We start from the raw sequence: 21,150 nt of genomic DNA on the forward strand, positions 1-21,150 counted from the left end.
AAAAGAAAAATGTCATCTATAACCTTCACCCAAGTCACACATAAAAATATTGAAGACTTAAACACCCATTGGTGTTTTTTTTTGTTGTTGTTTTTTTAGTGAGGCAATTGGGGTTAAGTAACTTGCCCAGGGTCACACAGCTAGTAAGTGTTAAGTGTCTGAGGCCGGATTTGAACTCAGGTCCTCCTGGATCCAGGGCCGGTGCTCTATCCACTGAGCCACCTAGCTTCCCCCCCCCCCCATTGGTGTTTTAAGATACTGTGCAACCATCCAGCATTCTTTACTTTTGGAGGGATGCAGACCTGTAATTTTACTTGGTGTGGGCAATACCCAGTGAAAAGCATTCCTCTACCAAGGCAGATATGCGAGTTTTCAGTTCAACAAGGTAGAGTTTGCTTTGGGACCCCCAAAGCTAAGGGACTTGTCTAGGGCCAGCACTACTTAAGGCCATCTTTCCGATTCTCTTTGTCTCAAAGTGCTTTCTTTCCTTTCAACTGTAAACTCATTTCCCCTCCTAATTCTGTACACTAATATGTACCAGAAGCTATGCAGTATAGGAGACACACTTCTCTATTTATCAGGACTGAATTAATTTAAAAAGCAGAGCTGAGCTTGAGTATAATCTTTTAGCCTTTCTTTGTTCTGTTAACATTTTCCCCTCAGCTGGTTGATGGGTCTGTTTCAGTTCTGGGTCCAAAGACAAATATTTTAGGAAAGGCCTCCTCACTTTGCTAATTAGAACATAAACATCTTCAAAAGATGCTTCAACACCTATAGTGCCTTTGTTAATTGCAATATAAATAGTTCCCAATGCCATTGCTAAGCAAGGAAGGCATGTAGGTCCATGCTAAAAACAAGCAGTTCCCTAGTCCAGCCCACCACCCACTGGCACCACCCACACTACTGCATTTCTAGATTTGCATTACCCCATACACAATCATGGAAGAACTTGTGGGAACAGATAGAGAAACTCAGTTCATGGGCTAAAAGAAGTGGATGCTCTTCTCCAGGGGCTAGAGGACATCATGAAACTTCATGTGGCAGCGGAATTTCTCTTGCTCCATGAAAGTTTTCCCGCAGATTCCACAGGAGCAGCTCCCTCCTTCCTTGTGAGAGCGCCGGACGTGGCTGTCATGAGCCGCATGGGAAGCAAAAGCTTTGCCACAGTATTTGCACTTGAAGGGTTTCTCCCCAGAGTGCTGTCGGATATGAGTTCGAAGAATGCTGGAGGCGGTGAAGGCCTAAGCGACAGGGAAGAGAGGAAATTGGACAAATTAAATTCCTGATGAGAGAGGCAGAAAGCACACTGTGGTTGGGTGGGTCTTAGAGGTCCTGTTTGGCAGGAAGACTTGAACACTTCCTAGTTTTGCTGTCACATATTTTAAGAATAGCTCCCTCACAGGGTTGGATGGACCAAGTGAGACAACACAGCATCTTCACCAGTGTCTTAGCCAAGAAAACCCCAAATGGGGCCACAGAGCATCAGATGCAACCGAACATCTCTAGGAGAGAGTGTGGCATAGTGAATAGGACATTGCACTTGAGTCAGGAAGACTTGGATTCAAATCTCTCTCCCTCCCCTTAGAGCCTTACTGTTGGGAGATTTTGGCTAAGTCACTTAACCTCTCTGCCTCAGTTTACTCATCTGTAAAATGAGGTTTTTATGAGATGGCCTCTAAGGCCTCTTCCAGTTCTAAAGCTACAAACCCATGAACTATAAACACCACAAGGACAGATTCCTCACCAATCTAACTCAGCTACAGAACCGTCCTGCTGTCTTGAAGACAGTTTCCATTTACCTTGTTACAGTAGACACACTTGTATGGCCTCTCTCCAGAGTGGACCCTCATGTGCTTGTTGAGGCTGGAGGATTGTGAGAAGCTCTTTCCACACATAGAGCACTGGGGAAAAAAGGGTCATAATTAGCCAACTATATACACAGGTCATTAACACGCATATTGCCAATTGCAGAAGTACATTTCAAAGTAAGGTCCCTGGGGCAGCTAGATGGGGAAGTGGATAGAGCACTGGCCCTGGAATCAGGAGTACCTGAGTTCAAATCGGGCCTCAGACACTTAACACTTACCAACTGTGTGACCCTGGGCAAGTCACTTAACCCCAAACAAACAAACAAAGTAAGGTCCCTGTGTGAGGAAAGCTGCCCATTAAAAAGAGAATGAAGCAACTCCTGAGAATTATGAGCTCCATTTCAGTGCTCGTCTCCAGAATGTTTGTAGGCCAACCCATGGCTACAAACCTTTCACATTCTTGACCTTCTCCAGACTCTGCCCAATGCTAGGATCAATGTAAAAGTTGGATTTATGGCCACAGCATAAATTGTTGTAGTTTAAGAATGACCTTCTAATTGAGAGCAGATTAATGAGTTCTAAATTGCACCTGCTGTCACTACTTGGGATTCACAAGGGTTTTCGAGGGAAAATAATAACCACTATATTAGGCTGACTTATTACTTAGATCTGTAATCTCATTATTGGTGTGGGTACTTCCTCCAGTGAGGCAAATCACAAGCTTTCTTTACCTATCTTGTAGGCCCCTTCAATCAATCAACTAACATACATTTATTAAGTACCTACTATGTAAGGACACCATTGATACCAAAAACTAAACAATCACTGCCTTTAGATTCTACTGGAAGTGGAGCGATTATCATTAGTTCATCTGACTCATCCAAAATTCAGCTTAGATACATTTTTTTTTTAATTTTAGTGAGGCATTTGGGGTTAAATGACTTGCCCAGGGTCACACAGCTAGTGTTTTAAGTGTCTGAGGCTGGATTTGAACTCGGGTCCTCCTGAATCCAGGGCCAGTGCTCTATCCACTGCACCACCTAGCTGCCCCAGCTTAGATACATTTTAATACAAAATTGGACACTTTGGGTAAACTACTCACTGTCTAAGCTCTTCCTTTTCTCCCCCCCCCCCTGCCCCCAGTTCCAGGTTACACATGACAATAAGAGGGAGGGTGGGGGAGAGAGAAGAGCTTTGGAAACCTGAGTTCTAACCTTGGCAATGCCTCTCTAACTTGCCATGTAACCTTGGGGACTTGTTCAGTTTCTGGTACCCTGCTAGGAGCAAGCTAAGGACACCCCAGTCTCTGCACTCATGAAGAAAATAACCTAATGGGAGTGGCTGGATTTCAGGTACGTGTACAAACAATTGTAATATGAGATAGGATGCAAAAAATGCAAAAGAGGACCAAAGTGTTATGAGAAATGGGAGGAGAGATCACTTTCAGCCTGGGGGAAAGTAGTAAAGGTTTTGTGAAGGACATAGTAAGTTAGGTTAACTCTCTGAACTTCAATTTCCTTATCTGCAAAATTAGGAGATGGGAGCTGATAGACCTTCTAAAATCTCCAAGCTCTGGAGTTTTAAAATGATTTAAGATTAAGATCTGATCGTCTCACCTTAGAAGTCTAATGCTTTCTCTAGGTTTCAAGACTATCAAGGATTAATCTCATCAGAAGTTTAAGCCCTAATGCTGTTCATCTTTAGTTTTCAAAAGAACTAATGACCTCATAGGGTCATTAACTTGCACGTGAATTGGATTTAAGTGAGGCAGAGTTTGTGCAAATCACTCTCTTCCAGTCAACAAGTCCAGTGGCTAGACAAAAATCAAAATGATGAGTGATACCCTGGATGAAGTGGATGACCTTAGTGTCCTGTATGTCTGACCAAGCTCTAAACTCTCCATGGTGTCTGCTTCAGCTGCCTTCATGGCTGTTGGAACAAATGGTTCTTATCTACCCATTCCACTGGGGGAAGTCTTCACATGCTTGGGGTAGACATCCCCCTAACTCACTGATGGGTCTGAGGCCTGTTAGTCAACCTGGCTTAGCTCATCTGCCAACATGGTTTACCAAGGTGTGGCCAATGTGCATGCTACAGCTTCTTGGAGCCACAGGTGAGAATTGGAGACCAAAGGTGGAGGAGTAGCCCTGAAAAAGGGCTTGGCAAGCCCTCACACCAGGTGCTAGTCCTGCCAGAACTCCCCATACAGGCCTTAAGTCCTAATGAAGTCGAACAGAGGTCCTAGAGTAGGGCTCTAACCTCCTTGTGGGCAGAGACACATTTTGCCTCTCTTAGTATCCCAGGCACTTAGGGTGGGGTCTGACACTTTGTAAGAGCTTTACAAATGTATGTTGATTGACTGATTCTTTTCTCCTTCCAATGTTTTTCCTTCAGTAACCTCAGGAGCTGCTCCCCCTACTCCCTCTGCCCTGAATTACACCCTCCTTTCTAGGTGAAGAAGAGCCTCACATTAGGAATGGGGGTTGGGGAGGGGAGGGCTCCTAATTCCAGTTTAGCCACTAATTTGCCTTATAAAACTTTGATCAAATCAATTACTATGGCTAGTCCTAATTTTCCTCATGTGTAAAAATGAAGGTCTTCATCTTTAAAGTTCCTTCCATGATTTCCAATTCTTTCCTTCCAGCATGGTTCTGACCCCCAGCTGTCAGCAGCTGAGGCTGGAAGACAAAGGACAGCTAGGGTTTAAGGAGGACAGAATGATTGGGGGGTGGGGGAAAGGATGAATAGGGGGAAGGAGTGTAAAGATAGAACAGAATACCAAAGGAAGAAAAGTGGCTGGGGGAAGAGGGAGCATCATCAGATTAGAGGATTAACCCCCGAACTCCCCCACCCCCCCACCCCCAGTAGGCTGCCTCTCTTACCTTGTGAGGTCTGTGCTTCTCATGGACATGTAGGATGTGGATCCTGAGCCGATCTCGCTTCTCAAAGGATCGACTGCAGAGGTTACAGGGGAACTTTCGGTCCCCTTGGTCCACACACCGAGTATACTTCAAGTGCTTGTCTCGGTAATATTTGTAGGCGAATACTTTGCCGCACCGTTCACATTTGTGACTTTCCCCAGACTCTGTCAAGAAAAAAAGACAAAAACACACCAAAGAGATCAGAGGCAGAAGAGGCTTCTTTCCCTCCTTCCTCTTTTCTTATCTGTCCCAAGACTAAGGGCATTTCTGTCCCACCAGTGGCCCTAAAGAGTGTAAGCTCACACTACCACATGGCCTGCAGATCCAACGGAGGAAAGCTTCCTAAGCAGTCACTCTCATAATGTTCTGTCTTCAGCTCAGTTTGCATGATACCCCAACAGCCACCCACCTGTGGACATTCCTGGTATGATAGAAAGAACACTAGAATTGCAATCCATTGGCTGGGGGAAGGGGAAGGGTAGCACTAGCACTGCTCCTTGCTAACTATCAGACATCGGCCTCAGTTTCCTAATTTATAAAATAGGAATAATACTAATTACACTCATTACCTACTTCAGGCATTGTGGTAAGAAGCAAATGAGATAAAGACTTCAAGAGCATCATAGGATCAGATTTAGAATTGGAACAGCCCATAAAGGTCATTGTATCCAACCCCTAATCTTTACAAATGAGGAGACTAAGGTTCAGAGAGGTTAAATACTTTCCCACTGTCACAGCTGTTAAGTATCTGAAGCAAAATTCAGATCTTCTTGACTACAACAACTCTGTATGCTCTATGCAAAGCAGTTCTCAAAGTTGGGTCCTCTGTCCTCCACCACTCTTTCAGGGGACCTATGACATCAAAACTATTTTCATAATAATAAAATGTTTTCATTTCTGAGGCAATAAATATTGGTAGATTTGGGGGCAGCTAGGTGGCACAGTGGATAGGGTACCGGCCCTGGAGACAGGAGGACCTGAGATCAAATCTGTCCTCAGACACTTAACACTTACTAGCTGTGTGACCCTAGGCAAGTCACTTAACCCCAATTGCTTCAGCAATACATACATATATATAGGTAGATTTAACCCACAAGAATGAAAACTCTCTTCTGTCCTCAATTATTTGAGAGACTAAAGGGGCCTGGAGACTGAAAAGTTTGAGAACTCCTGCTCTCTATCATTGGGGGGGATATGCCATGCCAGCCCATGTGTCAGAGGCAGGATTCAAACCCATGTTTTGCTTATTTCAGGACCAGCCACTGCACTATGCTTCCTTCCATTCTAAAATCCTACTTTAAAAAAAAAAAAAGAGCAGTTCCTAATACTCTGGTCCCCACGTTTCAGACACCAGAAAAGTTGTTCCCCAGGACAATCTAGGATCATCTGATCATTTACTTGTTTCCCCAAACTGTACACCACTCCCCTTCAGTCAGCTCTAAGTATTCCATGAGCTGTCAACTCATCTATATGGAATGTAGGGGGTCAGAACCAGAGGTCTCATTTTCATAAGGTAGGAATTGAGGCCAAAGCAATCCAGGGTCTCAGAGCAAGTGGTAGCCATCAAAAGATCAAGAATGAGAACACCCTCATCCTCCTTAAACTGATGGCCAGTTATACTGGTCTCCTTTCTGAAAGATAATGCGATCTTAGCCTTTGACAAATCAATCCCAGGGACCTTCCAGCTAGCTCATAGGAAGTAAGGGCATATGTTCCATGTTCTTCAAAGTTAAACAATAACTTTATGATATACTTAAAAGAAATAGCAAACTGTAAATAAAGATTTGCAGTTTCATGTGCAATCATCATTTTTTTCCTATTCTACTATGTTAGGAAATGCTTATTTTATTTCTTAAGTTCAGAATTAACTATATGAATGAGTGAATGAATGAATAAAAGAAAGCAAAGGAAAGGGGATGGGGTGGGGAAGAAAAACACCATGAATGATTCTAGGATATTCTGGAATCTCAATTGAAAGCCTTCTCAAGGGCTGCAGGAAGGTCGTTATGAATTGACAACAGAAGCCTGGCATATTTAACAGGTGGTTGGGGAAATATACGCTAATTGATAAAAGACAAAAGACAAGAATCAAAAAATGTATGTTTAGTTTGTTTTTTTTTTCATCAGAGTGGGGTGTCTATCACTTTCAATGAGGTGGCACCTTCCCTGGGTCCCTGCTGGGAGCATTTTGCTCAGAGCTGGAATTTGCTCAGATGAAGAAAAAGCCTTCCTGCTCCCTGGGGCAATGGGAAGGAAAACCTGGCAGGGAGGGGTCAGCAACCTTTTCAGACCAAAGTGCTAAACCACAATAAAATTTAAGGTCAAGGAAGAATGAGAAAAAAGAACACATGGCTGGACTAAAAATAGACAAAGAAAAATATCAATGGCATGATATTCAGGAATAATACAAATGAAACTTGAAGATCACTGAAAAATTGCTATATAGACTAATTTGGAAATACAGTTTGCATTACTTCACATGTCTAACTGATGTTGTATTGCTTGTTATCTCAGTAGGTAAGGGGGGGATTGAGAGGGAGAGAAAGAGTTTGGAACTCAAAATTTTAAAAGAAAAGAGTTCAAAATGAATAATGAAATAAGTGGTTTAATTTTTTTTAACTTTCTGATGTTAAAAAAAATTGCCATACAAATCCTTGTTGCCTCCCCAAGTAAGCTCCCTGATGTAAAGAATTATTACATTCTTTGTAATTCTGAGCACAGAACCTGATATATAGTATACACTTCATAAACATTGGCTAGTTGATTAGAGATTAACAATTGATGAACCTGCTACTGAATCTCTTTGCTCATTTTTCTTGAATTTTTACATTATAGCCTCTTACTTTGCCAGCTTTTTCTTTCCTCTCTAGGTGCCCCTCCCTCTCAAAATACCCTATTTGCAATGACAAGGAACCCCATCCACTCACTCAACCCAGGCCTATTTTAATTACACGAATTGCACCTCACCCTAAAAAAAAAAAAAAACCCAGACACCTTGGTTTCAGCCCCCACTATCTTCACCCTCAGCATGCCTGGCCCACTGGGGGAGGCTGGAGAGGAAAGCCTTAGAAGGAGGAGGAGAGCCATTACCTAGCAATACACCTTCCTCACCACAGGATGTCTATACTTATTTAAATGTCGGTTAGAACAACTCTTCCATAGCCTTACTTTCTGCCATCCATTGGCACCAGACCACCAAAGGGCTTCAGGATACAAAGGAAGGTTAAGAACTCAGAGGCTAGACTGAGGTCCATTGTATTTCCAAATCTTGAGCTCCCACTGGCTCAACAAGGAAAATGCAACCGGCAGGAGGGTGGATGGAGGTGGGGGGCAGGGTACTCACCTTCTGGGGACTCAGGTTGCTGCTTCTCTTTGTCCATAACTTTCAAATTCACAGGGATACCCAGGAACTGTTGGTAGCAGTCTCCATACCACACCAGCAGCTCCTGGTTGGGGAGGATTTCTTTGCAGGTCTCATAAAATATTTGGCCTTGACACTGGACTGCTGACAGGTTCTGTTCCTCTGGAAAACGGGCACAGTTGACTAAAGACATCCAATTCCCATTGGCTCCTCTTCCATCTATGAAGTGACTCAAATGGCCATCTTCAAAGATCTAAACCAGACAAGGGAGGCAGTGGAGAACAGGGGAGAAGAAATGAATGAGAACTCCTTGGGGAAAAGGAATAGCCCCAATCTATTTGTGTGTATTGTTTCCAAATGAGGGGTTTGGATTCACTGTAAGATCTTCCAGTTCTAAAACTAACATCCTATGATTCTTCTCTTTCTCAGCTCCATTAGTACATCGACATTTAAATTTTTTTTTTCATTGAAAGTAAACCTTTACTAAGCACTTAGTGTGTATGATTAAGGCACTGTGCTAGGTGATCAGTCATTCAACAAGCATTTATTAAGACCTTACTATGTCCTAGACACTCTGCTAAGTGTTGGAGACACAGAGAAAAGCACAAACAGTCCGATCCTCCGGGAGCTTCATATAAATATATTAACATACTTACTAAGCTCTAGGAGCTTAATAAGAAGCTATTCATGGTGATGATACCAAATATACACCAGAACCTGCAGTTATTTCTAGAAATATATAATCCTTCTATTATTCAAGGAAGTAGAGTAAGGATCTTAATTTTACTGAGGAAACCAAACCTTAGAAAGGTTAGTAAGTGGCAGAGACCAGCTGTACTTCCTACATAGGAGTTGCTTAAATGTTGATTGACGCTCTTGAGCTTGGTAGGACCTGACAGTTTGCCCTCTAAACTCTAAACTCTCTACTTACATGGCTTTTGAAAACCCTGGGTCACCTTATAGCATTGCAGCAGGGCTTCAGTAGATTAATAATTTAAGTAGGTTTTTTTTAAGAGTCCTTTGGCATTACTGCCAATAAGGAAATCCCCTCTACCAACCCAGGTCAGCACCTGCTCTGCAACATCCTGTAGTCTTAAGTAATTGTAAGATTAAGTGACTTGCCCAGGATGACAAAACAAGTATATGTCAAGACTCGAACCCAGGTCTTCCTGACTGCAGCCTTCATTTACTAAATTTCTTTGGATGTAGGTAGCTTCTGTTAAAGGGAGTATAAAGTCTTAAAGAGATGGTACAACTTTGTAATTTCTATTACTGGGAGAAGCTGAGGCTAGTAGTAGAAACTTTGAACTCCAGCATTATGAATTGTAGGAAGACTAAAGGCAACTGGGGGTCCACATTGAGTTCTGCACCAGTAAAGTGCCCAAGGGTCAGTGGGCCAATAGGTTGCCTTAGGAGGAGCTGATGGACTCAGGTCCAAAACAGAATTAGTGGGTTAAAATTTCCATGCTAATTAATCAACAGTGGAATCAGGCCTATGAATAACTACTGCACTTCCACACTGGGCAAAATAGGGAGATACAGGCTTAGGGGAGGAAAAGGGGGAGATTAGGAGAGGGTATAAAGAGACAGTTCTTAAGATGTGTCTACTTAGATCCTTAATGTATTTATCTAATGTATATATTATGCTTTCACATATGATGTATTCCTTAATTTTCAATAAGACAACCCATAAGATGGGGATATATATATTCCTATATATGATAAATCAAATGATATATAATATCATTTGTAGTAACATAACTACACATGTAGTATACTTCTGAGAACTGTAGTCTTCCTTGGTAGCAGTAACCCTTCCCCACCAAACTCTATCACCTGTTGTTCAACTTTTTAGTGATGGGATTGAGTGAATCACTAAATTCTCCAAACCTACTTCCCTATGTATAAAATAGGAACAATACAGCATAGTGCTGACTTTGAGTCAGAAAGACCTGAGTTCATATTCAGCCTTTAGACACTGACTGTGTGACCCCTGGCTAAGTCACTTCACTTCTGTCTGCTTCATTTCATCATCTGAAAAATGTGAATAGCAACCTACCTCCAGGGTTGTTTGTGAAGATAAAATTAAATACTGTTTATAAAGTGCTTTATAAACCTTAAAGTATATTTAAATACTAGTTATTAATTTTTGTACGAGGGGATCTATATTTTTTTTGCTTTTTCCTCCTTTGCATACTTTCAAAACTATATAAATGAGGTTTATTATTATTTGCTAATTTACTCCGCTAAGAATGTTTTCCGTATGCCCTTATGAGAATAGAATGAGTATAGGTCCTTCCCTGAACAGTTTCATAAAAGAGACAGTCCAGACAGCAGATTATGATGCATGTGCATATGTAAATCTCCCCAGAAGGCCCTCCTACTGGGTCTCAAGATGATCCCCTCCCTGAATTTTCCCCTTACTGTCCCCTAGCCCAAGGTCTCCCCTCCCCCAACCAGCCCTCTCCCTTTAGTGGCAGTCAAAGGAGATGATTGATTTACCTCCCACATCAGGGAATTGTCACCATAGGTCTTGATTTCACTTGCGTTGACCACTTTACCTAGAAAGGGCCCGAACCTAACCCCCTTGGGAACAAGGTTGCTGCAGAACACACCGAACTGAGGGACATCACCACACATGGTCTTCAGTATGCACAGACCTGAAGGAGAAACCCAAGGTGGAGAGGAAAAGTTGATAGGAGGAAAATGCAACTTTGATGGCTAAAGGGAGCAGGGAGGAGGAGGGTAGGAAGTGCCCCTGGTTTCAGGGAAAGTTTCTCCTAGCCCCAGAGTTCTACTTACCTTCAGGTAACTTCAGGGAGTCTTTATCCAAAGATTGAATCACTGATTCTGACCCTGGAAAATATGCATGCTTTCATAAGAGATCTGAGGAGAGTTAGGTTAAGAGGAAGGAGACTAGGCTCTGAGGCCAACACTTCAGGTCAGGGCTTCTATTTTGTGCCACAGCCCCCTTTGGCAGTCTGGTGAAGCCTCAGAATGATGTTTTTAAATGCAAAACATACATTGGATTACAAAGTAAGTCAATTATCTTTCACCCAAACATTCCTCCAAGACACAGAAATGCTTGGATTTTCCCCTTTGGGTCTTGGAAGGGCTAAGCAGGGAAGTTTTCTATATGTGGCTGCTACCAAGTACCCATCTAAGTGAGTACTGCTTAAAGTGCTTCAGAAGATTCAGGGATCTCACTCTGGACAGTGCACTTTAGCCGAAGAGCATCGGAGACATTGCATTCCCACAGAATAATCTTCTGTAGCAATAAATGCAATTAGCCTCTGCAAGACCACAACCCACTCGCTTGTAAACACTCATCTACACATCACCAAAAGTAGACTACAAAGCCTACACAGTGGAGTTAAATCAAGCCCAAATGAGAAATTCTTATCCTATGGTCTATACGTCCATGCCTTCTCTTTTTACATTTTAAATTTTTAATGGTTATTTAATATAAATAATAAGAATAAAAACAAAACAAAAAACAAAAAGTGCTGTATAATTATGATTCAGTTAGCCAGCAGTTAAAATTTGAGAAAATACAATGCTTATTAACTGAGGTGCCAAACACTGTGCTAAGTTAGCTCTGGGGATAACCAAGGCAAGACTCCTTGCTCGCTAGGAATTCTTAGTCTAATGTCAGAGGAAAGATGCAAAGAACTATGAACACATTATATATAGGATAAATTGGAAATAATCGTTTTTTTTAAAGGCACTAGAATTAAGAGGGGTGGGCTTCCTGTAGAAAGTGGGATTTTAATTAGGGCTTGAAGAGAGCCAGGGAAGCCGAGGCAGAGTTAAGCGAGACCGTTCTAGGAATGAGGGACAGACGATGAAAAGTCGGGAGAAGAGTGTCTTGAAGGAATAGCAAGGATGCCAGTGTCACCGGATCTCAGAATACACGACTGGGGTGGGATGAGGTGCTGTGAACGGTCTAAGATTGAAAAAGTGTTATGTGGAGGGGGAGCATCAGCATATGAACATCTCTGAGTGCCAGGTAAATTTTTCGATTTTATCCTGGAGGTGATACGGAGCTACGTTTGGCACTTGGTGTCACCTTTCTACCCAAAGCAAAGAGGTGCATTTTCTCCTACGGATAGACAGGTCTTAACCATAATACCTACCCCGCCCACCGCAATAAAACTCGACTCTCTATAACCTCCAGGATCAAATTCAAACTCCTGTTAGGCATTTAAACAACTTTGCCCTTTCCTACCTTTCTGGGCATTTTACACTTGGCTCGCCTCCACGTATTTTGTAATTCGGTGACATTGGTTTTCTTTAGCAGTTCGGTGAACGGGGCATTCCCATATCCCAACACCACACCTTTTCATCGGCTCTCCCTCCTGCATTCCCAGTTCAAATACTACTTTCTGCAGAAAGTTTTTTTTTTGTTTTAATCTGTGTTCCCTCCCTCCCCCCCCCCCCCCGCCCCATATACACACAACTCCCTAGTACCTTGGCTAGTGTCTTCCCTCCGAGAGAACGTTCAATTTAAAGAGTTTTCATTTAGTATGGACATAGTAGCGGGTTGTTTCCCCAATTAGAATGCGCTCTTTGACGGTAGGGACTGAGGTTTTGCCTTTCTTGGTGTATAAAGCCGCTTAATAAATAGTGGCTGAGTAACTGACAGACCAACACCTCCAGGCCTGGATTACCTGGATCGATCATTGCAATTATTACCCCCTCGCCGCCCCCCTTCCACTTCCCTGTCTCTAAAGTTCTAGAGAAAATTTCCCCAAGTCCTCCTAAATGCCTCCATCCCTCCTGTGACTCCAGTTTCCACTGATCTTTCCCGGCCAGTTCAGGCCAACCCTCGAATTCACTAAGTCCCCATCTCTCTTACCTGAGGTGTCCTCCGGTACTCGGAGTCCGGAGATCGCGCAGTGCAATCTAGTGGGCTGCTGCTGGGAGCAGATAGCCCCATACAGGACTAGGCGCAACTCCTCCTCCGTAAAGCGGTATTGCTTCGGGGCTTCGGGGTCTGCGCTCTGGGAGCCCGCGTCTAGATAGCGCCTCTTTCTCGGGGAGTAGGGGAAAAACCGGTTGGGCGCGGGGCCGGTAAGCCACTGAGGAGAGATCTTGGGTGACGAGAGCTTGGTTGACCAGGCCACCGAGGTCTCCGCCAGCGGAAGGTTGAGGCTTAGGCTGCTGTTCTGACAATCTTTGTTACCGCCGCTGCTGCTGCTACCACCAACGCCGCAACTGTCCATAGGGAGTAGCCCCTCCTTGGGGAAAGGCGGATGGCCTTCCTCTGGGGAAACACAGCCAAAGAAAGGCAAGGATCCTGGAGGCAAGTTATAGAAAGGCTCTCTCGGCAGGGCCGCACCGTGGTTCAGGAAAGCAGGCATCCCGTTGAAGCCGAAGTGGGACAGCGCAGTGGAGTTTATCACTGGTCTTCCCAAAGTCTTGAGTTGTTGGAAAAATTCCGCGGAACTGCTCAGGGGAGTGCCGCCCGGGGGCGAACTGGCAAGACTATCCCCATACAGGCCGTGGGGCAGGAGAGGAGTGTAGTAGCCAGCCACGTGGGTAGGGTTGCTCCGGAGGGTCTCTTCTGCGTACACCTTTTCCTGGGGCCCCAGCTCACTAGTCAAAGATTGGGCCATGCCCAGGGCAAGGGTGCGAGGTAAGGTTAAGGGAGGGATAAGTCTGTAGTCCTCGGGGACAGAAGATTACTAGGAAATCTGCGGGAGGGTAAAGAGAGAAAACCTGTCAGTGGGCGGTGCTGTAGGGAGCATCCCCCTTCCCAACCTAGGGAAGCAAATCTCTAGAGGGTAGAGTAGGATAAGAGACACACCTAGGTTCTTAATAATTCTCTTCCTACCTGAGCGGGCCGGGAGAACATTGGATCTCATTTACAACCCGTTTAAAAAACAAAGCAGTCGAATTCAGGGTCCTTTTCTGATTGGGGCTTGCTTTTGGACCTCCCACCCCAAACACAGACCCCCCAACTGATTCCCTCCCCCTTCTCCGCGCCTCTCTCCCCCTCTTACTCCACTCCTCAGAACCCCATACAAAGGTCAATCACCGGGCAGAACCCGAGGGCTGGGGGAGGGGAGGCTTTGAACTCCTGGGTTTAGGGGATGGGGTTAACGGGACCCAGGGCACCTGAGGCTGTGGGCTCAGCAGCAACTCTAGCCGGAAGACGCCAGAGCAAAGGAAACGGCTTAGGGTCTGGGGTGAGAAGAAATGGAAGATCAGGAGGTGGGACGGCCACAAACGTGGGGGAAATATTTAGACTCTGCAAAGTGAGTGTCCCGCTTCATCCTAGCAGATCTGGGGGTAATTCCTAAGTCTCGGTTCCACTGACACCTGCTAAAGTACCCACAGCAGGATTCCAGGCCTCTCTGACTCCCGGGGAGGGAAGCGGGAGCCGGGTAGAGGAGAGAAGTTGAGTTAAGAGGATTTAAAAAAAAAAAAGAAAAAAGACCGCGTTTTCTCTAACTCCACTATTTCCCGTGCAGCTCTGGATCGTTTACTTCAAAGAACCATGATCTTTTCTAGGATCAAATGAGATAAGTTGTAAAGCGCTTTGCGCAATGCCTGGCACATAACCTGCTTATTCTCTCCCCCTCCTTTATCTCCAGGTACAGTCCTATTCCAGAAGTGACCAGGGAGCTCCTTCACAGTGGGGCAAGGTGTATGTAGGGTCGCAACAATATCGGGACGCATGCTAGGCAATGGCAGTGGAAAGAGGAGAGGGGAGAGGGAGTAGGAAGGGAAGGATGGGGCCATTCTGGTTGAGGATGAACCAGCTCGGCCAAAGGAGCTGAGGAAGGCAGCTACTCTACTCCCTTTTCCCGGCACTAATTTGCACACTTCTTCCTTGCTCTCAACTCCACACAATTCCCAGTCAACTTTCTTTAAAAAGATGCTTTTTTAATGAACACCAAACAAGTTAAGGAAGGCTGAGGCATGAAGACCTTTTCAATGCAGTGGATCTGATCTAATGGGCAGGATCAATGGACGCAATAAAGGAAACCTAGCAGGGTCGTGACTCTGGAGTTAAAGAACATGAGGTCAGGGGAAGAGGTCGGCAGCAATGAGCGCATCTGTTTCCTCCTCCTGATCGGTTTCCAACTTCTTCACCAAAAGCTCAGATATTAGTCCTTTTCCCACTACCATCACCCAACTGCTGAACCTAAAATACTCTACCTCTTATTTAAGGATTATACTTGCATCAAAGAAGCAAAGTGCCCACGTGAGGGGGATGAGGAAGCATTGAGAACCTTACACAAAACCAGCAAATACCGCAATTTGACATTTATTGCAAGCACCAGATACGTGCAAGGTACTACAAGCATTTAACAAAGTGCACAGTGTACACAAATATCACACAGTGCACACACATATCACACCGAGCACAAACCACTCTGCCCCCCCCACCCGCAAAAAAACAAGATTCCTCTTATCTCCCTCCCACTTCCCCCACCTCCTTGGGAAAGCAAGAACAACAAAAGCGTTGTAATAAATCTGTATAGTCAAGCAAAACAAATTCCCGAATTGGCCATATCCTCCCCCCCAAAAAATTGTTTCAATCACCTCTCTATTGAGAGGTAGTCAGCCTGTTTCTTCCAGAGTTGCATGGACTACAATTCCCCCAGCCTCAACCTAGCCTTCAAACAGGAGCGCACACACATAAGCCACTTCTCCACAAAATAGCATCTTTAGTACAGATAAATACTGCCTTATCCTTCTTGGGTCCTGGCCCTTCATTGGGAAGGGCTCATCCTAGTTAAAGGCCTGTCCTGGGTTCCAGCTCTTCTACTCACTAAAAAACTTGAGGGTTTCTGTCTGAAGTAGCAATTCTCGATGTTGTCCGCGGGCCAAGGGGCCTGTCGTGGAGGGTTATATCCGTCAGGAGAAACCGTTTTCGAAGCTACTTGTGCTATTGCCAGACACCCCTTGTTTGCTTAACTTTGGTAGGTCCGGTTTAGGAGACAAACCAAAGCAGATGGTGTGAAAAAGACCGGCAGAGTTGGGAGTGGGGTAATGAAAGGGGGAGAAGGAAAGGGATGAAGGGATGGGGGTTGGGAATTGGACTGTAATCCACGCAAGTCCAAAGATCTATCTCCTCCCCACCCCCAGCAGTAGCTATTGGCGAGAGCTCTACTCATCCTCTAAGCCACTAGGGAACAGCTCACTTAACATATTATTGCTATATTGCTACCAACTAACTACCTGCAGACAGAAGGCGAGGAGGATCTGGACGGAAAGCCTGTTTTGCCAGACCACACACTGGTCTATGCACTATTTATCTCATAGGATACCTCTAAGTAGACTGATAATAAAGAGATGAAAGTGGACATTTAGTTACAGCGAGGAAAGACCAGATCATGTGCTTACAGAACACATCATACTCTAAGAATAGTTCAATAGAAATCAGGACTAACCAAATCAAAGATTTTGGGGAAATTCTCTCTCTCTCTCTCTCTCTCTCTCTCTCTCTCTCTCTCTCTCTCTCTCTCTCTCTCTCTCCTCTTCTCTTCTCTTCTCTTCTCTTCTCTTCTCTTCTCTTCTCTTCTCTTCTCTTCTCTTCTCTTCTCTTCTCTTCTCTTCTCTTCTCTTCTCCTCCTTCCTCCTCTCTCCTTTTCTTGCTTCTTTCTCTCCCCTTACTAAAAATTTATGGAGAAAATGAATTCACTCTGCCCTCTTTGAGTTCACCAACCCCCAAAGCTTGTAGTCCATGCTGGAAAACCAAATCATACAGCCCCAGATGGCTTCCAGGAGTCACTGATCAGGACCAGTAACCCCAGGGACGCCAAGGCAGTTAGAAGAAATAGGAACAAATTATTGTCTGCTTCCCCACAATCCAGGTAGTTTTCGTTTAGGAACTGCTAGTCCCTTTCCTTTTCCTCCAGCTGGGACAAACCGGCAGAAAAGCCCGGCTTCAGGGTCATTTGCACAAGGAAAAAGTTCAAAAAACCAAACCAAACCCCTAAACCCTCAGCATCCAACGAAACTGGACATCTCCAGCAATCTGTGGTGTCTACTTCACCAGCGCAGTCCCTTTCCGAAGCCTAGGGTCAGCTGTGTTCCCCAAAAAGCACGTGTGGATTCTAAATTAAGGGCTGGGATTCAGAGGGAGATGTGACTGGAAAGACCGGAGGCAGGGGTCGGATGGTCGGAGGCGGGAGGTCCAAAGAAAAACTAATGGAAGTGAAGAGGAAGGGAGGAAAAGAGAAGGGAAGGAGGCAAGGAAGGGAAGGACAGAAAAGAGGCGAGAAGGAAGGGAAAGGAGAAAGGAGAAGGGAAGGAGAAAAGAAGGAATTAGGGGAAGTTAGGTGATAAAGGGAAATAAGAAGGGAAAGAAAGGAAAGGAAGTAAGGAGAAGAGAAAGGAAGGGAGTAAGAAGGGGGGAGGGGTTATAAAGCAGCCAAAGTCTAGTTTATTTTCATTTATTTTCATTCTATAACCGATTAGCAGTGATCGATGGGTCATTCACAGTGCTTTGATTCAGAAAAACCAGCGGGAATAGTAATGGGGGTCCTGGTCAGGGAAGAAGATTCCTTAGAAAAGAAGAAACGAATAAGAATAGCTCACATTTATGTAGCAATTAACCCATTTAAGCCTCCAAGCCCCGGAGGAGAGGATACTATTATCCTTATTTCACAAACTAGAAAACTATGGCTCTGAGCAGTTAAGTGACTTACCCAGAGGCGCCCACCTAATGGCTGAGGAGGAATTTGAATCGCGGTCTTCCCGACTTCTTAGGCAAGGCTCTATCTTCCCGGTTTGAGCAAAGGATAAAAAACCCCCAACCCTTTTCTACTGTCCAGCTCCAGGTTCATTGAAGCAACCTACCACCCAGTTCCATATTTTATATAGCATGCCCAGGGCACCACTCGTGGGGGTATCACTCCTTACCAGAGCCTAGCATAGCTGTGTCCAGGAGTCTGGACAGTCCTCTGGGGGGATGTCCCATCTTCAACCTACTACCCCTAGGGCTTCAGGGCTCTCTAGAACATCCTCAGCCTGGGGTTTGTTGTATCATGAAATCTAATCTTGGAATCATAGTTGGAAAGGACCTTGTGATGCCATCTACTTCAACACATACCCAAAGCAGGAAAACCCTCCGGAGCAGAAGTTCTTAACCTTTTCAGTGTCATCCACCCCTTGGGCAGTCTTGGGAGGCCTATGGACCCACCTCCCAGTATAAGAGCATTTTATGCAATTTAAGTGCAAAAAACACCCCCCAAAACAAAAAAAAACCACCAAACCAAACTAAGATAGGATTGAAAAGGAAAGCAATTATATTGAAATATAGTTATCAAAATATCCCAAAGTTAAGAATGCCTGGAAGTCTATACCTTCTCTGACAAATAGGTGGTTGTTCCTAATGAAGGAAAATTCATCACTTCCTGAGGCTGCTCATTCCATTTTTGTACAACGGTGATGAAAAAGTCTTTTCTTCTAATAAACTGGAATTGCCTTCCTTGCCACTCTCATTCACTGGTCCTCTGGGGACAAACCAAACAAGCTTTACTTTCCCATAATTGTCCTTCAAATATTTGAAAAGAACAACTATGTTTTTCCTCCAAATTTCTTGTTCTTTCAACTGTTTACACTTACGCTATGATTTCAAATACTCTCATCATCCCACTCTTCCTTTTCTGAATTTGCTCTGACTTATCAGTGTCTTTTTGAAAGTGCTACATGCAGAATTGAACAAAAACTCAGATGTGGCCTGACCAGGGAGGAAGGTTTTCCTCTGAGACAGAGGATGTGACAATCAAGAGCTGTATTATCATTCAGCACCCACTTAAATACCTCCAAGGTCTCCGAGTTAGGGAATAATTCAACTATGGACTGTCCTGGCTCCTAGGGCTGGGTAAAGGAGGTGGAGAAGAGAGCTCCATCCTGGGGCTCTGAGATCCTATCTCTCTGATACATATCAAATCCTCAGCAGGATTTTCAGAGACTCTCATAACACTGGGTCTCTGAACAAGGTAATGCATGTTCCTGTCTTAGAGTGGTGGTGGTGTTGGCTTTTTAAAAAACACTTTTAGATGTATCTGCAGAGCTGAAGAAAGGAAACTGGTCTGACTATCCTTTACATACAACTCAAAGGAGGAGGAAGAGGTGCCAGCCTCCCTGTAAACCAGTGCTACTGAGTTTATTGGAGAGGGTCAATCTGGATTCCAAAGGGAACTGGGGCAGCTTCCTCTCCAGAAGGGTCTCTTACTACCCTCTTTTTCTTAGTTCTACTCTCTTGGTCCCAACTTGCTCAATACCATAGAGAAACTAACAATCCCCCACAAAACAAACAAATGAAAAAAAAAACAAAACTCACAACACTTTATTTAACTTCAACTTTTTTCAGCTTTGTCAGCACTGATATTAAACAAAATGATAGATCCCAAAGATCCTTGGAGAGGCCTTTGTTCCAGGTTTCAAAGGTAAAAATTATATTCCTATAATCTGTTAAGGGGAAGCTAGGACCCTTTTCTACTCATCTCTCAGAGCCCTTTCCCCAGATGCCCACCCCCCATCCTTGCTGTGTCACAGAGAAGCTGCCTACTAGAGGCAGCCCCCAGGAGCCCGACAGAGAGAAGGAAGCAAAAGGGAAGGGAAGGGAACTATTAATTTGCCTCTGCTGGGGGTTGAGGGGTGGGAATGATTCCTGAGCCATCTCAGGGACTGTGCTCTTTTAAATAACACTTGCAACCCAACTCAGTATTGCTCTCCCTTCTAACTACAGACTGTTAGGCTAAGCTCAAAGGGGCTGCAGAAATAAAAAGATGGCAGGTTAAGATGAAAAGTGCTGTCTAGCCACAGAAACAAAAATGCTCTGAATAAAGTCAGCCATCATCTCTCCTCCCTTCTCCCTCCTAAAATCTCAAAGGGACCAGCTCTGGGCTCTTCTGGGCTCTTTTCTATTTCTAGACTTGTTTCTGCAACTAGGAGACACAGAATTTTCTTGTAGCTTGAATAGGATTTTTTAAAAGATATTTTTTTGTGTTGGTTAGCAAAAATAAGATTTTACTGATATTAAAATGTTTTTTAAGGGGCAGCTAGATGGCGCAGTGGATAGAGCACTGGCCCTGGATTCAGGAGTACCTGAGTTCAAATCTGGCCTCAGACACTTAACACTTACTAGCTGTGTGACCCTGGGCAAGTCACTTAACCCCAATTGCCCCTCAAAAAATCCCCCAAAAAACAAACAAAAATAAAGATATACTATTAAAAATGTTTTTTAAAACCCAGTTTATAACTATAACTGGTCAAAATAAATGAAATTGTAATATAATAGGTTTTTCCCCTCCAATTTTCATTTCAAAATCCCAGAAGACATACAAAGCCCATGGCTTGAAGCCTCCATTATACAACAAGGATATTTTCCCAATAGCATTTGTTTCTCATTTAATTGTATTTACATTGTATGCAATTATGGAATTATTATATATAAGAGAAATAATCTAAAATCCCATTTAAATTATATAAAATGAAGTATATTTTCAAGGTTGACATATCAGGGTCAAGGTTTCTTCTTGAAGGGCCATGAACTAGAGACAGTATGGCATGCTAGATAGGGTGTTAGACCACAGGAAGGAAGAAGTGGTATAGAACACTAGTTGTGTGAATCTGAGAAAGTCATTTCATCTCTCTGTATTCCTCTTTCCTTGTCACTAAAATGGGGTGGGAGAGATGAGCATTAGACCTATTGGTCTCTAAGCTTTAAATCTGTAGTTTGGCTTCTGAAATTAGTTTTTTAAAATCTATATCTTTGGGGCAGCTAGGTGGTACAGTGAATAGAGCACCAGCCCTGGAGTCAGGAGTACCTGAGTTCAAATCCAGCCTCAGACACTTAACACGTACTAGCTGTGTGACCCTGGGCAAGTCACTTAACCCCAATTGCCTCACAAAAAAATTTTTTTTTAATTTTTAAAAAAATGTATATCTTTATTTATTTTTGGGTGGGGCAATGGGGGTTAAGTGACTTGCCCAAGGTCACACAGCTAGTAAGTGTCAAGTGTCTGAGGTTGGATTTAAACTCAGGTCCTCCTGAATCCAGGGCTGGTGCTTTATCCACTGTGCCATCTAGCTG

The 21,150-nt window shown here is 44.0% G+C and overlaps 1 protein-coding gene across 1 annotated transcript; it reads right to left on the bottom strand.

The window, feature by feature from the left end:
* Positions 1-1,013: 1,013 nt before the first annotated feature.
* PRDM14 (PR/SET domain 14) lies at positions 1,014-13,708 on the bottom strand. Its single transcript, XM_043974369.1, has 7 exons — positions 12,949-13,708; positions 10,893-10,946; positions 10,593-10,750; positions 8,073-8,343; positions 4,691-4,893; positions 1,800-1,901; positions 1,014-1,241 (listed from the first exon to the last, which is right to left on the bottom strand). The coding sequence occupies exons 1-7, from the start codon at positions 13,706-13,708 to the stop codon at positions 1,014-1,016; spliced, it is 1,776 nt and encodes a 591-aa protein (XP_043830304.1).
* Between the last annotated feature and the right edge of the window lie 7,442 nt (positions 13,709-21,150).

The sequence above is a fragment of the Dromiciops gliroides genome, chromosome 1, assembly GCF_019393635.1.
Source record: "Dromiciops gliroides isolate mDroGli1 chromosome 1, mDroGli1.pri, whole genome shotgun sequence".
NCBI classification, from domain to species: Eukaryota; Metazoa; Chordata; class Mammalia; order Microbiotheria; family Microbiotheriidae; genus Dromiciops; species Dromiciops gliroides.

What these genes read in the sequence shown, in the direction of transcription:
- PRDM14 (XM_043974369.1), bottom strand. Translation starts at nt 13,708, where the DNA reads ATGGCCCAATCTTTGACTAGTGAGCTGGGGCCCCAGGAAAAGGTGTAC. An exon ending in GCAACCTGAGTCCCCAGAAG is followed by an intron (nt 4,894 to 8,072) that starts GTGAGTACCCTG and finishes TTTTCTTGACAG; the next exon opens with AGTCTGGGGAAAGTCACAAA. An exon ending in AGTGTGTCTACTGTAACAAG is followed by an intron (nt 1,242 to 1,799) that starts GTAAATGGAAAC and finishes CCTGTCGCTTAG; the next exon opens with GCCTTCACCGCCTCCAGCAT.